We start from the raw sequence: 16,711 nt of genomic DNA, 5'->3' as shown, positions 1-16,711 counted from the left end.
TGCAGCAACAGGACACAAATACCTCAGAATGGAGAATGGAGAGATTGAAAAATGCTATTTTGCCATCAAGTTGGTGGATCTTAGTGGAGTGCACAACATTTGGTGCATTATTTAGTTTTTTAATAAATAATGAAACAAGTGCTGTTGAAACGTGAAAAAAGTGTCATTTGTTAGCACTTAGACACATTAGAAAACACATTAGAATGGATCGATTGCACTGCAAATTGAGGCCCTTGACATCAGGGTGGATTTGTCAATGCATTTAATTTATGCATACGCTTTTGGTTTTATGAGAAAATGCTAAATTTGTATGCATACAATAATATATAATTTGCATGGCATAGGATGGTGGCGTATGGCTCAGAACTTATGGCAACTTTTTAAAATATATTATTAATAGTTTTTAATATGTAATAAATGCTCCTTTTCGTCCGATGTCAGCTGCCGAAGTTACACCGAAGGGAAGGAGGGACAAAGTTAACAAACTTGCCGTGTAGCTTACTTGTTGTGGGCGGACAATTGTTGGTGGTATTGATGAGTAGGGACCACATCAGCATCTAACCGGACCCGAGTGACATTTGCGGGTATTTTTAATTGGCTATCTAGCCGGCAAACAGCAGTGCAATTTTTCCCTGGTGAATGTTTGTTTAGCGGATCGTTCAACTAGCTACGGTGCAGGACAAGGAGTGTGTTCATGTTCTCGAATTATATTAGAAAGAGACTATAGCAGGAAAGCTAATGTGGTGTTGACTCAGTATAACCGTCTTCCCTGCATATGCCAGAACACTGACGTTACCGCTTTATGCAACATTTAAGTCCTTGCATCAAAGCAAGGCCTTTATCTACGTAGATGAATACCGTCATGGCATTCTGTCAAATTAGTACAAAACAAGGGGGCGCCAACATGAAACCAAGTATACATTTTGGTTTCTGATTTTGTCCTTTAAATAAAAAAGAAAAAAAGAGAACACAGGATGACTGATTTAGAGAACAGATATGTATCCTGTAGCAGATGAAAAAATATGCAATTTAGTTTTATTTGGACTTTAAGCATCACTATCAAGGAAGCTTTGTCCTTTTTGAACAAACCAAATCCACTTTGGTGGAGATCAGGGAAGAGCACGGCACCATCATCCTTTCAACGCAGCACTGCTCAATCTGTCCAACGTCAGTACAATTTGATAAAATCTCATTAAATCCAGGATGTTTTTATCACCTGAAAGATACAATCTCTGATTTTGTTAATAGCACTCACAGGTCCCCAGATGTCATCCCGAGACATTTGAGCTCTGTGTGCAGAAGTGTTCATATCCTCAGTACCAGTGAGGGAATGGCTGCAGTGGATGGCCCCCATACATTTGTTAAACTGTCCCCATGGTTCTCCACCAAATGATTTGGCTCTCCTTGCGATGGCATTGAACTGTTTCCTACAGCGGACAGCAGTTCTCGTAGGACCTGGGCAGCAATTATCAACCAAATGTGGTTATCTATGGCAGGTTATCTATGGGAGGTATCTCCTCCCATTTAACATCATCTGCCCTCAGTTGCTTATTTACAATGCTGCATATTTGATCTTGGTGAGTCAGCACATTTTGCAAGTAAACATCCGTTAATTCCGGAGATAATTTTTTTTTTTTTGTTCTCTGTGGCTTCCATATTTACACTGAAAGAGCAGCGTGATGTTGAGTCTGCATATTTTAAAGGGAAGAATACTGTAAGAGTGATTCTGATTCCCGCTGTGCAGCTGGTACACTGCACCACATGGCTCCAACCCCCAAAATACCAAAAGTTAATCACAACACCCCAGTGTTTTTCCCCAGAGTGAATTGATTCAGTGGGGCCTTTAGATTGTGATGAGGGGACATGCAGTACATTCATTTTGATCAAGCCTATCTTCTAGCAATGTGTTTTTAATCGCATTACAAAAAAAACCTTTCCTCGCAATTTTCACCACTTCCTTTTGTCCCCATAGGATCATTTCTTTATCACGATGCCTCTTCTCACAATACTTATTTTCATTAGGGGTGGGGGGAAATCGATACAGCATAGTATCGCGATATTTTGCGTGGCGATATTATATCGATACACGGACGCCAAGTATCGATATTTTATTATATAAACTATTAAAAAAATAAAAAATCAATTGCTTTTTCAGTCCACCAGATGGTGCTGAGTTGTTTTCTGGTGAGGTCAGCAGAAGTGCCGGGTCTGCGTGCGTGATTGGTAGGAAGTTGCTCGGAACAAAGATGGAGACATCAGAGAAAGAACTCAGATAAAACATGTTGTTGACACAGTTTTCCTTTGGGGACACAATTTGGAGTTGAAAAAAGTAATAAATCGCAATATATGTTATCACAATACCGCGAAAGTATCGCGATAATATCGAAGTATCGCGATAATATCGTATCGCGAGATCTCTGGCGATTCCCACCCCTAATTTTCATCAAGACAAATGGGATCGTTTAATCCTGAGAAAATATGTGACATAACGTAAAGATGACGACATCATATCATATTGACAGCTTAATTGTCACGATGACTCATATTTGTCCAATGGTTGCTGAACCAGAGACCCTTTTATATGGCAATAACATTTGGTTTAAGGTGTGATGATGGTCAGACGCAACACCCACAAAGCAAACGAGCAAAAATAATCTGACAGGAGATAAATACGATTTCATGGCAGTAGAAGAATGGCAAATCTTAGTTTAATAATAGAAACAGGCTTACAGAAAAAAGCCCGGAGAATTGACTTTCATCATGTGTCCTATATGGATGTAAATGTACTCACTGCAGGAGGTTTCAGGGATTCAGACAGAAAAGACACCGCAGGTGGTCGAAATGACTAAACCTCTGGGTCAACAGCAGAACTGATTTTTATGGTGATGGGGCAATCAAGAGCACACAGTCACTTGAGGGTCTACATGTAATGTAAAAGTGAAGATCAGAGTTTGGGGTATAGAAATGGCTCAAGGGAAAGCAAAAAAGAGAAAATGTGTGTCTATACTGTGACCTAATTTGTTTGGTGCTGCCTCAGAGTATAAAATAAAATCGTTCTTCACTGTGCAACACTTTTAGTTAGCAGCCAATTCTTGCACAATTGTCATCAAATCAGCTTTCCTTACCAAAATGAGAAGTTTAGCAGTGGTTTATCAGTACACAATGTTATGATCATGTGCATTAGTTACCTTTAAAACAACGAAAATAAATAATTAGTTTGCTGAAAAACACGTCTTCATGTGTCCAAAACTTCCTTAAACATGTTCATTACAGTCCTGAATACAACATACTGTATATCTAGCCTGGGCCAACAGAATGAATTATCCTTTTGCTTTTGTCAGTATTGAATACCATTTTTGTTATGATATGCTACTAAAGTCGTGTTGGTGAGGCCTAATATTAACTAGCAAAATTCGGGTTGCTAGCGTAAGTGAATTTGGCAATTTTTTTAATATTTCACCTCTTAAAGCCACAGCAAAGTCTAAAGATACAAAACTTATAATGCTTTTGTTATACAATTGTATGTACATGGTCAAGGGTACATGGTTTAAGTTATTATAGTTGGTGTATTTAAGCTAGAAAACGCTGAAAATAAATTTATATTATAAAAAATAATGTTTCTTCCTTAAGGATACTTTCTAATTCAACCCTCTTAAGTACTCGTTACATGTCCACAAAAGATTTTAAAAATATTTCATCGTGAACCTTTCAGTCAATAGGTCTGTGAAAGATGTATTTACAGACTGACACATTTTCCTATGAAAATTCACACTCACGCCCCATCTTTGCACAAAGGCATATTATAAATTCCCTGCTCAGCGTCATCCCTCCCGATCAGATCATGCATCGTTTCATTTTCACAGCCAAGCTCAAATTAGTGTTACGTAATTAGCCTAAAATGGGCCTGTTCAGTACACTGTCATATGTTGTCATTGCCGCTGAGTATCTGGTTGATCGGGTGAAAAAGAGGCTTGTTTTCCTTCTGTCAAATGTGCAATTAGAATTGTTAGTTGATAGCTGAGATTTCATTACAATCAGTCCTATGAACTGATTATACTTCAACTAGGCAGTAGAATTATAATGTAGTGACGTTAATATTGTTTAGTACAATATTCAGATTTTACAAGATTGTTCCTGGTGATTTGACAAGCAGGTGAATAATGAAATGATGAATCAAATGAAGGCGTCATACGACACTGACACACTTATTTTAACCGTGATATGACACACAGTTTCCCTTTAAGTATGCCGCTGTGATTTCTTTAACTTTTGCAATCGAGTAGTTCATCATCTATTTAACAGGAAAAGATTGGGTCCATTAAATTTGCCCTGCTCTTTTAAGATGCGTTATTGTCGAATAAACCATGACAGGGGGGAGGATCGGGTGTTTCACGGCCAGGGGCCAAAGTTCTTCAATGCAGTTACTGATGAAAATCGTTTCGTCATCAGTAAGTAAGACATCATTTCACTTCCAAGTGGATAATAATGTTCACAGTCGATGCAAAATGAGGATATGGATCATTTGTATGTTCTTTCTGAAATTGTCAAATGTTTTCAAGATCATTTTTTATAATTTCTTCCTTTAAGCAGGATGTAATGGAGCAGTGGCATTTTACTTCAAGATCAATGCAACATGAAATGAATGGGAGATGATTCAGTACTGCACAGTATATGCCAGAATAGTAGTTATACTACTGCTTCTTAGCATGAGTTGCCCGACCCAGGCGGAGTTAGGTGTAGCCTGTATTATCTGCCGCCTCTAGAATTTTAAAAAACAATACAGGAACACCATAAATCATGCCTTGTTTGAATCTGTTTTTAGATGACCCGTCCATGCTACTTTGCTGATCTGTGTTCCCAGTTTAAAAAACAATGCATTGTCTCTAAAATATTTATAGAACCTTGAGTCATATTTTTTATTGTACTGCCATTTTGTAGAGCTAGGGCAATAACACAATTGTATTAACCACCCCTAGCAGCTTTGGTGGTTTAGGTTCTTATTTTGTATTTGATAAAAAAGGCAATGTTGTGTCTCACTTTAGTTTTAACAATTCATGAAGTCACAAGTCAACAGTTGAACGTTTCCTCGAGCAGTAATTGACACCACTGGGCAAAGGTAGATGGTGTTCTTCCACATTAGTGGGTGGGTGTCATAACATATCGTAAAGCAGTCTTCTAACCTTGTCAGAACTGATCATGACACCAATTATCTGTAAAAAAATAAATAATAAAAAAGACAGCCACACAGCTGAGGATGTACTTCATGCTCATTTGCAAAAGGGTAACAGTCTTTGTATGGCGAGGCACAATCTGTTTAGCTTTCTGAAAAACTCCAGGGAGGCGTGAAGGGTGAACATTCTGAGAAAGAGCAGAGAATAAATACACATCATGTCGCAGTCAAGTGACAATGACAAGGGCACTTTCTTATTTGTTCAGTACAACACAATTAACCTAACTCTATGACATCTTCTTGCACTGCGAAAATAGACTTTGTCATGTAACAGCTCTTTATTTCTGTGTCTCCCTCCATCTCTCCCTCTCCCCCTCCTCTCTTCTCTCCCATCAGGTCTCCACATAATGGAGCGAGAATGAACAGAGAGCGGCTTAAAAAAAAGCATGAACTGGAGGTTTATTGAGGTCATCTGCTTCCTGTTTATATGGGACCATATAACAGTTCAGTCTTCCCGCCAGGACCCGTTGGCCACTGAACAACATGTCACCAAGCAATATGACTGGCTCATCTCTGACCGTGGACCTTTCCACCACTCTCGGAGTTATCTGTCCTTTGTGGAAAGATTCCGCCAAGGATTTACGACCAGATATAAAATTTATAGGTGAGTTCACTTTCAGCCTGTGTACTGATGCCACCCAGGTTTTTCTCAAGAATCTGTCTGTTTTCATGGTTTTTCTGTTTTCTTTCTATTTTGGTTGCAAAAAGCTGCACTGTGTACATTTTTATCCTATTATGTGTGCATCTTTCATACTGACTTGCAACCACTCTCTGCACTGTGTACTCTGCTAGGACTTCCTCTCCACTCTTAGTCCCAGATCACAATCCAAAAATACTGGATTCTACTCTTTGCATGGTCCAGTTTAAAAGTGTCCCATGCATAACAAAGACTTTAGTTATACATCTTTAGTCCTCAAACCCAATCCAAGAGACTACCGATGACATCACCAGAGTTATTTTTATGCCTGTAGAAAGACACAAAACAACTGGTTTTACAGGTTAACTAATCATAACGTGTAATATTACATCACGTTAGCTTTTTTTTGTCAAACAATTGGTTTCACATTACACATTAGGAGTCCCTTGACGATTTTAACTATAGCTATTGATAAACTAAATATTTTTTTGGACACAAACACATTAAAACATGCATACATTATTCACCACCAACAAAGATACAAATAAAAGGGTTCAGTGCCCAAAACATGTTCGGTATCAAAGTAAGTTAAATCGTATTTAACGGGTATTCTGATTCATCCATTCCTCTACTTTCACACATACCATACAAATACTAAGAACTTAATACACTATTAAGTGTTAGGACCATTAGAAATAATTCATCTTCAAACCATCGTTCACTGATTTATGAGTGCTCAACTGTTATATTAATATAGCTTGTATTTTGCTTTGCATTGCGCATCGCATCATTTGTTACATACAGAGAAAGTGGTAGAGAAATTAGATAGAAACCCTCTTTCTCACAAAGACATGCTTTGATTTCCTTGCATCCTCAATTCCTAGCCTTCTAACTCAGAAGTATAGAAAGACAGAGAGAGTAAGAGTCGTTCGCTGCCTTCCTTTGGCAGTTCTTTCACAGAGTTTGTTCACTGTCTCACTGCTCCGTCTCTCTTGGTAACTTGCCACAGCCCCGGGTCCCCACTGGCTTCCTTGCCTTGATATTGTCACATGAACAGCAAACAATGTATTTGCATAATGTGTAACTTGACAGAGCGGGTTGTTGCGCAGAGACATGAATCTCGGAGGCAAAACTTCTGAGGCCGCCTTCCACAGACGCTGTGCAGCCGTCGAGCGCTGACTGTGATGCTGCAGTGATTTATGAAAATAGAGTGTGTGTTTGCACTTTGGGGGGCTGACGGGAATGTTGCCGAGGCCCAGGTGGCTCCTCTTGTTTCTACCTCTTAACAAACCATTAGTGGCATCAAATTCAGCCACTATTGCTAGATATCCCTTTCCTCATGACAAAACAATTCAATTTCACACTAAGAGTGCGAAGAATTCGATGTCAACAATCCACATTCCCATCTGTCCGACATCTGCAAAACTGTCATGAGATTTTAAAGTTTGATCGATTCCTTTTGTGGCTTCGTTCTCATTGATTTTTCCATATATAAAGCTTTTGAACATATATATTACTATAAGATACAGTTCTCGCAGAGGTCCAAGTGTTTTCCAAGGATTTTAATCCCAACCCGCTTCACGACGAATTCAATGATGAGTACATCTTCAACCAGAGGGACGGGGCGGCGGGGGGTAAATCGGTGACATCAGCTGTTGCTTGTGTTTGGTTGGAATGAAATCATACACACTCTCGGTCCTCCTTGGCACATGATTGCCCAGCCGTGCTCCACTCTAACCAGCAATGAGAACTGAATCGCTTTGTAAATTTCCCCGGGGACTTTCTCTGCCTCGACGATTTAGTGGTGGAAAGTGGTTGAATCAGATTTGCAGAGAGACAAAGCATCCATTCCTTTCGGGTTCTCTTATCAAGAGAGATTACCCCGGAGGCACGCTGCATGGACAATGCCAACCTGATCGGCAACAAATAAATCTGCCCCATCTTTAATGACGTGGGCATTGCGCCTAATTTGAAGGACAAACAGAGATTTTGGAAGTGCCAGTGCTCTGAAAAGGTCACAGTCTCTTGAAGGGGAAAGACACACCACAAGGCACCAATTATCCTCTCCCTCTTGACTTGTGTCTCTTAAAGAAATGATTGGAGTTATCATCACTATTGTGTCACTGCCGATTGTGATCTTCAAACTGAATTGCTTCCTTTTTCCCCCCTCCCCTGTTATCATATGCATAAGTGTACATTTCCTATATGTTATTTATCAGTCACAAGAAAGCCACTTTCACTGCTGGCTGCATTCTGCTCCTGAATCAGACATGAGGCCGAATTATGTGTATCAATGTGTGCTTCAGTCAGTGGTGAAACTGGATGGCCTGTTTTGCTCACACGAGCATCTCTCATTCTGTTGCTTGTACTCTATTATGGGGTCGAATGTGTTTCAGATCATGCGTGTTCTCTCTTTGGTCTTTGTTCGCGGGAGCTCTATCTCAGGTTCTTGTGTGCCTGAGCAAAAAACCAATATAAATGCAAATCTGGTGGCTATTAATGCATTTTAAAGGCCTCAAATCAGCTATTGCTCTGTCATCAAAGAAGCGAGATGGGGGTTGTTATTTGGAATAGAAATATTTATGAAAATGAATAGTTCTGATTGATCACACTTTGAAAAGACATGGTGGAGTGAATGAACAGAGAAGGTTGATCGATTCTCATTGGACCAGGGCTCATGAAGACCTCAAGAAAAAAAAAAGAAAATCTATCAAAGGTTTTGAACAAAACCTTGTAATATCCTGTGGAAGAGCAATGCTTGAAAATTAAATGAAAACTAACATGTTGTCCAAGGTAATAACAAAAGACCCGTTTTGGTCTTTTTTTCATGTTTGGATTCACTCAATGCTTGCAAAGCACTGACAGAATCAGTTAAAATGTCTACTCGCTGTACATATGATAAGATAAACCCAGTGTCACACACAGACTCATTTAAAAACAAAACGTTTTACTGCACTGATTAAAATAATTGCAAAGCCAGTATAATATCTATTATCACGATACTCAATTACTGACTCATTAAAACCTTTGGAGACTGCTTGCACATAAAATCTTACCAAAATGGTTTTAGCTCTTCTCAAAGAGATACAAGAACTCAATGAGTTTCATGTTGATAATTCTCTTCATCCTCTACCTCTCCTCATCTGACACAGAGCCTCCTTCCTGATGCTATATAACTTCTGCCGGTCTGTATTTCTGTCTCACTTTATTTTATTATGATGACAGAGCAGTAAAAGCTGCTTTTATGCGAGTTCTGCTGCATCCACACAAGTAAACATTTCACAGATACTCAAGGTAATGAATAGATAGTTAAGAAGTCAAGCCGAACACCCTCTTAGCACCTGCAGAACTGTGCTTGAAAAGACAATGACAAAAGTGGTACACTATGTGGCAAAAAGTCATGGCCATCTTGAGTTTTAATATTTCAGTATATTTTAGTATCATATCGCTTGAATAAAGTATTTAAAGTATATACTTATTTTTATTTATAAATTATTAATATTCTGGCTTTTCCAACATGTGAAAATCAAGAGATTCAAAAATGTCCATTTTTATTCTTTTTTGACTTTATTGGTCTATTTGGTAAGTTTAAATGAAGAGTGTTTGCTCAATGCTATATTTCAATCTTTGTTGCCGGGTAGAAATTAAGAAATAGTCAGACATTTAGGGACACGTCTTATGTCAATATGGTGAATATAAAGCTACTGTAGCGTGAATTTCGCATACAGGGGAAAATAGCAAACCCGTCAGTGTCCAATTGTATAAAAATCTACTTTACCAGCACCTCTAAAACTCAATAAATTATTTGTTTCTATGGTTACAGTGGCGAACGTAGATAGAGCTACCGGTAGCTCCCATGAGCTTTGCTATATTTTTGTGTTTCATTTGTTGTCTTTTCGTGCTTATTACTGGAGCACATATGGCAGAGATGCATTCATCAACGTCGGAGAGGGAAGCATAGGGATTGGATAAAGTGCAGTGGACCTTGAGACAATCACCGCCTACGGCATCTTCCGATCAGCCAGCCAGCCAGCCAGACCAGTCGGACCGAACAAAAGCAGAGTCCACCGCCCCAGGATGAGAGGGAGGAGAGCCGAGATGGAAGCTAAGCCAACCCAGCAAGGACTAGAGGCAATTTCACGAGCCAGCTTACTCCTGGCAACTGGCCAGTTGCATTAATATAAAATGGATGTTGTGCCCACATCTATACATCGACCTGGCTCCACTGTGGCATCTCAGATCAAGCTGCTCTTGCTGGACGCGGTGGGATGAAAGGAAGTGGATCAGCGATGCTTGGTGCTCAAACAAATTCTAAGTTGATGGACAATGTTTCCCTGATGTTCATGTTTTTTTAATATTAAGAAGCTGGCCATATTATCAACTCAGAGATTGTGACAAGCGATGTGACAAAGAGGAAGTGGTCAAATGTTTTAAATGTTAACCTCCAGGCAAACGTTGCCCTCGTTTGCTTAGAGTCTAAGCAAACGAGGGCAACGTTTGCCTGGAAAAGTTCAAGATTACAATTATGAACAAAAATAAGTAGCACTTGGCACTAGGTCGGCCCTGTTAATACACCCACGGTGTTGAGGAAGAAGTGGCAGAAGATTAGACCAGCTGGTCTTCCTTAACACTCAGCTTTGACAAACAGCATGGTTATATTCAATGCAAGCACATTATGCATATCTCTTCCTGAACATTTCCTTCATGATATAAATTATTCCTAACTATAATCAGTCCTCACACAACCACTTGATCAGCACTAAACCTTGAATTTATAATCTGCAGCTCTAATTTGCATGTGCAAATAACTTCTTTTATTCAGTCTCTAATTTAAACTGTTCAGCAAACAGATAGCCCTGCAACTTGAGACTCACTCAAAATTTTTTATCCAAATTTTTTCTTTTAATTTGTTATTAGCATAGCATTGTCTGTTGTCTAATTTGTTAAACGTCTCTGATGAGCAATGATAAAAGAACACTTTTCATGAGGTTCCTCGTGTGTTCTGTGTGGATGCATTTGTCAGTGTTGATCTGGGCCCCATTTGTTTTAAACAGAAACAAGGTGTAACATTTGTCCGACTCAGGTCTTGAATTAGTTTGGATGAGCCATCTGTAATTGGATAGGGCGACAGTAGGCGGATTTGATGTAGTCGGCAGATTTGCCGAGGGCGGCTGCAGCAATGTTTAATTCAGCAGGCTGTAGCCAAAGGAAGAGAAGGACGGAGGCAGTCAGGAAGTCAGGAGAGATGAAACAGACTTTAGAACGCGGACAGAGACATCGTGGGGTCTGAGATGCCATTAGGCAGCGAGACAGGAAGTTGCTAAAAGTGTGTGATAACGCAAATGTATATAAGTGCTAGAGACAATAAAAGGGGTCCGCTGAGTTCAGTATCAAAACAAGGATTTGGAGAGCGGACAGGTATGCTGGCAGTAAGGTCCATCATTGTTCAAAGTCAAACAATAACTTTATGATATTAGTTATAATGAATAAATATATTTTAAAATCAAGTACATTTCTCTGGCATTTATAGTTTTCTACTGTACCGAAACGTACCGAACCGTGGCTCCACTGTATCGTACCGAACCGTGAATTTTGTGAACAGTTACACCCCTAATAGAGATGATGACAAAAATGCAACTAGATGTATAGCAGTACCACTTGCAATAAGAAGAAATGGCTTGATTTAATTTTTCTTCTACCAATCTACAATATATACTGTTAATTATTAATTCAGGCAAAAAAATGCCCATAAATTATGCTTTAAAAAAAATGTAATTTCCAAAAATGGACTGGTGGGAAGACATTTTGCTGTGAAATTAAGACATTTTTTTCAGTTTGTAAGTGACACTGTTACGAGGTGATCGTGCATATTTAGCTTCGATGACTCATGAAGATGCTGTCACCAAAGAGAATGCTGGCTGTCACCTCACACTTTGGCAGCAGACGTGAGTTCCCATTTGCTGACTAAAGCAGTAACCGCTTCCAACCACCGCGAGGCTCAGCCAATCAGGCAGGCTGAAATTCCAGCACAGCTTGTCACTGTTGTGCACCAATTGAGTCATTTTTTTTACTTTAAAAAAATGTGAGATCTCAAGAGTGTGAGTACTATTTGCACAGACACTGTCACAGACATGGTGACGACGACACATACGGATCAACTCAAACTTGTAAAATGTATATTTTTTCTCTGTCTCTTACTTTATTACGCACATTGAAAACAGACAAACCCACAGAAAACACAATGATATCCTCGGGCTACACTGCAATTATAATCACTTGAGCAGTGTTGATATATGGTGCTAATCTGCATTTCTCAGCTCTATACGTTTCAGAGATTCAACAAAGCCTGATCAGGGGAGGAACTCCGTGCCACTTCCCTTCTCATACCGGGTGGTAAAAAGCCCCCGCTGTGGGACGACTTAATTACTGGCAAGAAAGGGATTGTAATTAGAGGAGAAACAGGAGGCTAGAAGAAACTGTCAGGGTTAAGCACTGACTAATTCACTGCGTGGGACGCTTCTGCAACTCACCCTTGAGAATGGCAATGCAACATCACCAAGTGCAACAAGCTCTGAAGAGATGGGACTGGAGCAGCCATGTCTCATATTACAATTTATGTGATGTGGTTATCCAAGCTGCCAAATTATACCAAATTTTCGACTAAAATGAGGCATTTCGACTAACAAATCTCTCTGTTGTGCCCTACCGGCTGGATAATGGCTGCCGCTCTCCACTGTGCTCATACGGCGATAACTGCTGATAACGACGTCCCAACCAGCGTAGCTCCCACCCTTCAGAGTTAACACTGTTAACTCTGTCAGAACTGTTGCCATTGATTGCAGTGTTAGCGCTGTTCGTGGCTAGCTGCCAGTTCAGGGATCTCCATGTTGAGAGCCATGTGAAGGCACTAGATATGCTCAGGTCAGGTGGAACTGAGATCCCCAAGCTCCATATATTCAACAGAATCAAAAGTGTTGGTGTTGACCTAAGAGGTATAACACAACTAAGATTGAAAGGTCAGGGAGATGTCAGTCCAACATCATGTGTAGAACCGCTTCGAAGTCCTAGGAAATGGTCAAACTAACTGAAAACACTATAGGTGTACGATGCAGAAAGACAGAAAACCAGGCAGATATAATAATATTCTAATTTGATTAATTACTGATGAAAGATGATGGATGGATGGATAGACACTTGTTATGACAATAAGAGGTTGGTCATTATGAACATTTTTGTTTTAGTCAGATACACTTGCAACAAAGAATTGACAATACACAAAAAATGGTTATACAGTTAGATTTGGCTGAAAGGGCTGCAAGATTCTGCTGGGAGAGCTAATCTCCCTTAATCAACACATATGTACATTTTAGTTCAGTCAACAATATGAAATGCCACATGAGGAGTTTGGTGTGTTGGAGGCAACAGCACCAAACAGCTTTAGCATGATCTCATTCATCAGGGTAATGAGCCAGGTTATAATGTCTATGCTATAACCCTGGAAATATGATTGTTTTTTTTTTATTGAATTAAAGGATGAATTACTTTCATAAGAAAATCAGAGGAAAAAAATCCAATTCCAAATTCCCAAATATTCTTTACAGGTCTAAAAATACATTAGCTCAGAATATGTTCAGTCCCAGCGTCAGTGTGCACACACAGCATCTCTGCTGAACACCTCAGCAGAGGTGTCTTTACTCTTTTACTTCTCTGTCCTGCAGTCAGTGCAGAGCTTTGGTGCTTTGTGTGACCTACACAAACACAGAGAGGTTTATTCTCGGCTTCCTGCCGAACATCTGAGTCAGTTGACTTCCAGTGAAACACTGAACATGTTGGGCATGTTATCCTCACTGTCTAAAAAACGTTCATGGCACGTTCTGCCGTACTGTAGAAATCCAGAAAAGTTACTCATCCAAAATGAATTTAAATATGGGTTTTATGTGATATCTCCCTTAACATGTTGGCCAGTTGAGGTTGTTGGATGAGTTGAGATTGAATGGAAAGCCCAAAGATCTGAAATCCTTGTCTTTCATTTATCTCTGTTGAATGTGCATACATCGTACATCTCAAACAGGAAAGTGGCATCCTTGTTTTTATGAGAAGTGTTTTCCAGTACAGCTGGCAAAGAACGTTCCATTGAATAACATTTGTATTGGCTGTCATGCATTTGAGCTGCATCCAAAGGTAACCTGTTCGTCCAAGGTACTGAAATCTGTCCTCAAATCATCATATTTTTCTCAGCACTCTTCACAGTTTGTGCTGCAATTATTAGCAACAAGACAAAACATTTAGTTTGTACATATTTTTTGTCTTTCTGAATTGATGTTAACACCATACAAAGTACCAGTCGTATATGACACACCAGAAGTCATTTAGATATCCTTGAATTAAAGAAAATGCAGTTAATTGTAAGAAGCTTTGTTTCTTATTGAAAGAGCTGTCATTTATTGTAAGTATTGCACAAACAACAAATACAGTTCATAGAAATCATCAACAAAATGTTTTATTTGGGGTTTGACTGACTGTTATTACGGGGCAAATTGAGTTCAGCGTAAAATAGATGGGATACAATAAGCGGCATCTAGGGCACTGACAACATCAGTTGTTTCTCTTTATTGCATGAGTGCCTTGACCTTGGTAGGTTTTGTATTATATGTAGATTGGAAAGCTTTGTTAGAGATTTCATTACAGGATGCAGACGGTGATGAAGTGTTTCATCAGCTATAAACCGTATACAGGAGGACTGAGATGGAAGCATCTGGAAAAAAATTAAATAATTTCCTAAGCTGCACTGGCTTTTCTAAATGCTATTCAAACAAATGTATTTTGAGATTCTTATGATTCTGGGTTTCAAATGAATGGGTATTTGTTGCGTGTGGCCTGGACTCATAATAGCTCTTCAGTCCTTGCCCACAGAGTCGGACTAGTTCATCAGCAGAACTTCTCACATTACACAGTTAATTAGATTCAAACACATGCTCATGTCACTCACCCGTGCATTCGCTTCCAGCACCATGTCCCATCAAATTCCTGAGATCAAAGTGAATTAAGAGATTGTTTTTGATTAGATCCATTTTCGTTTCATTGCCTCCTCACAATTACAGAGTGCACTAACAAAGCTATTATGCCGGCAATCATATTCCATTTAGGCAATCACATTCCATTTCCTGATATGCTCCATAATGGGTAATAACTAAGAAATGTACATGTAGTAAGAAGGAGGAAGGAGGAATATGGAGAAAGTGCAATTTTCAGGATGCAGTACAGAAGTTATTTTGGTCAGCACTTTTACTGTTTTAATACGAATTTCAAACATAGAACAACATTGATAACAACTCAGTTGTAAGCCTTTGCTGTGTTACCAGAAAGCATATTTATTACACTAACTGTGTCATTGTGGTGGTAAGTAAAATAGATGTATGCTGTTTATTTCCCCTTTGCCTTCACTTGAGCCTATTGAAGATTTCTTGTGGGGTCAGTCAACTTTTTGCTGACACAAAATTAAATGAGATGATGACCCAGCCAAAATACTTTTTAAGAAAACGTAATACAAATACAGGCGCAGTTAATGGAAAGACAATTCAATTACAGATTAATTTCGTTGGACAGTCTCTATTTCATCCTCTTCAGCTCTCTCTATCTCTGTTTAGACCTCACAACTAGCTTTACTCAATACATGCAACCTTTCAAAAGAGAAACTGGAATTAAAATTTGCCAGCTCATCCAAAGGTTGGCCGAATAAATCATAAATCGACCCAAACCCAGCCCGCACACTAAGATTGACGGCAGTCTATTTATTCCTGTGTTGATTTTGTATATCCCAGGGACCTTGACGTAATCCTGGATATGCAACTGATTCTCTCTCTCTCTCTCTCTCTCTCTCTCTCTCTCTCTCTCTCTCTCTCTCTCTCTCTCTCTCTCTCTCTCTCTCTGTCCTTCCTTCCCTTCATCTGGAATGAAAACAGTATCGGCCTAATTTTACACAGATGGACTCTGCAGGCATCATGTTACGTGACCTCATGACTTTGAAAGATATTGCAATTTGCAAATTAAACAAAGGTTGGGGGGGGGACTGCTTTTGCTATGTTCTTGATATTTTGCTTTCCACTATTATGGAAAAATAACCGGTTATTCTTGCAGGATTAGCAACAATATAATAGCCAACAGTCCAGTCCATCAAATAGCTTGTACTTTAAATGCATTTTCACCATAAGACTATAACTGTTACAAAATATCTCACATAAAATATCTCACAATAGGAATTCATTCTGAACTACACCATTGTTTTAAGTGCATGGAAGGACACTTGTGAAGAATGTCTGTTGCCTGACTGAATGTTTCTATATTTGATGAAAGATATGCAGCTTTCTCTGTTGGACACTATGCTGTATGATCATTTAGTTGCCAGACATGTGGGAACATTGACAGTGAGTCTGAAGCGATGTACTGTTGACACGCACCTAATTCTATCTAAACCCATTAGCTTGGAACAGTCACTTGGATATTTTTACATAGCCTCTCTGCTGATGGTATCGACTTTTTTTTTTTAGCAGCACTATAACAGAATTTCAAAATAGCCCCTCGGATTTCCTGCAGTATTTACAGTGTTTGCAAGTATTGAAGTGAAAATAAATAAAACAAGCACAAGCAAACAGCTCAGGCCATCCAAGATAACATCCCACCTCTTTCTGCCTGCTCCTTCAGTGTGCACTGATGCACAGGATTAAGTTTCATTCTGTAATATCTTGAATGGTTCTTGGTGGTTGAAATTCCTACAGGATTTCAATTGTATCTCTGTCTGTTTGATTTATTACTGGGCCTTGCCTCCTTATTACCACGAAAGGCAT

At 39.3% G+C, this 16,711-nt stretch overlaps 1 protein-coding gene across 1 annotated transcript in view; it reads left to right on the top strand.

Moving 5' to 3' along the window:
* Positions 1 to 5,616: 5,616 nt before the first annotated feature.
* brinp1 (bone morphogenetic protein/retinoic acid inducible neural-specific 1) overlaps positions 5,617 to 16,711 on the top strand; it is a gene marked incomplete at both ends in the record, with an annotated part of 70,942 nt that continues 59,847 nt past the window's right edge. Inside the window, one exon of the mRNA XM_079289261.1 lies at positions 5,617 to 5,834. Within this exon, the coding sequence (XP_079145387.1) occupies positions 5,617 to 5,834 (218 nt within the window). The remainder of the gene's footprint in view (positions 5,835 to 16,711) is intronic.

The sequence above is a fragment of the Melanostigma gelatinosum genome, assembly GCF_949748355.1.
Source record: "Melanostigma gelatinosum genome assembly, chromosome: 18".
NCBI lineage: Eukaryota > Metazoa > Chordata > Actinopteri > Perciformes > Zoarcidae > Melanostigma > Melanostigma gelatinosum.
Note: the sequence above shows the minus strand (reverse complement) of the source record. Positions and strands in the feature narration are given on the sequence as shown.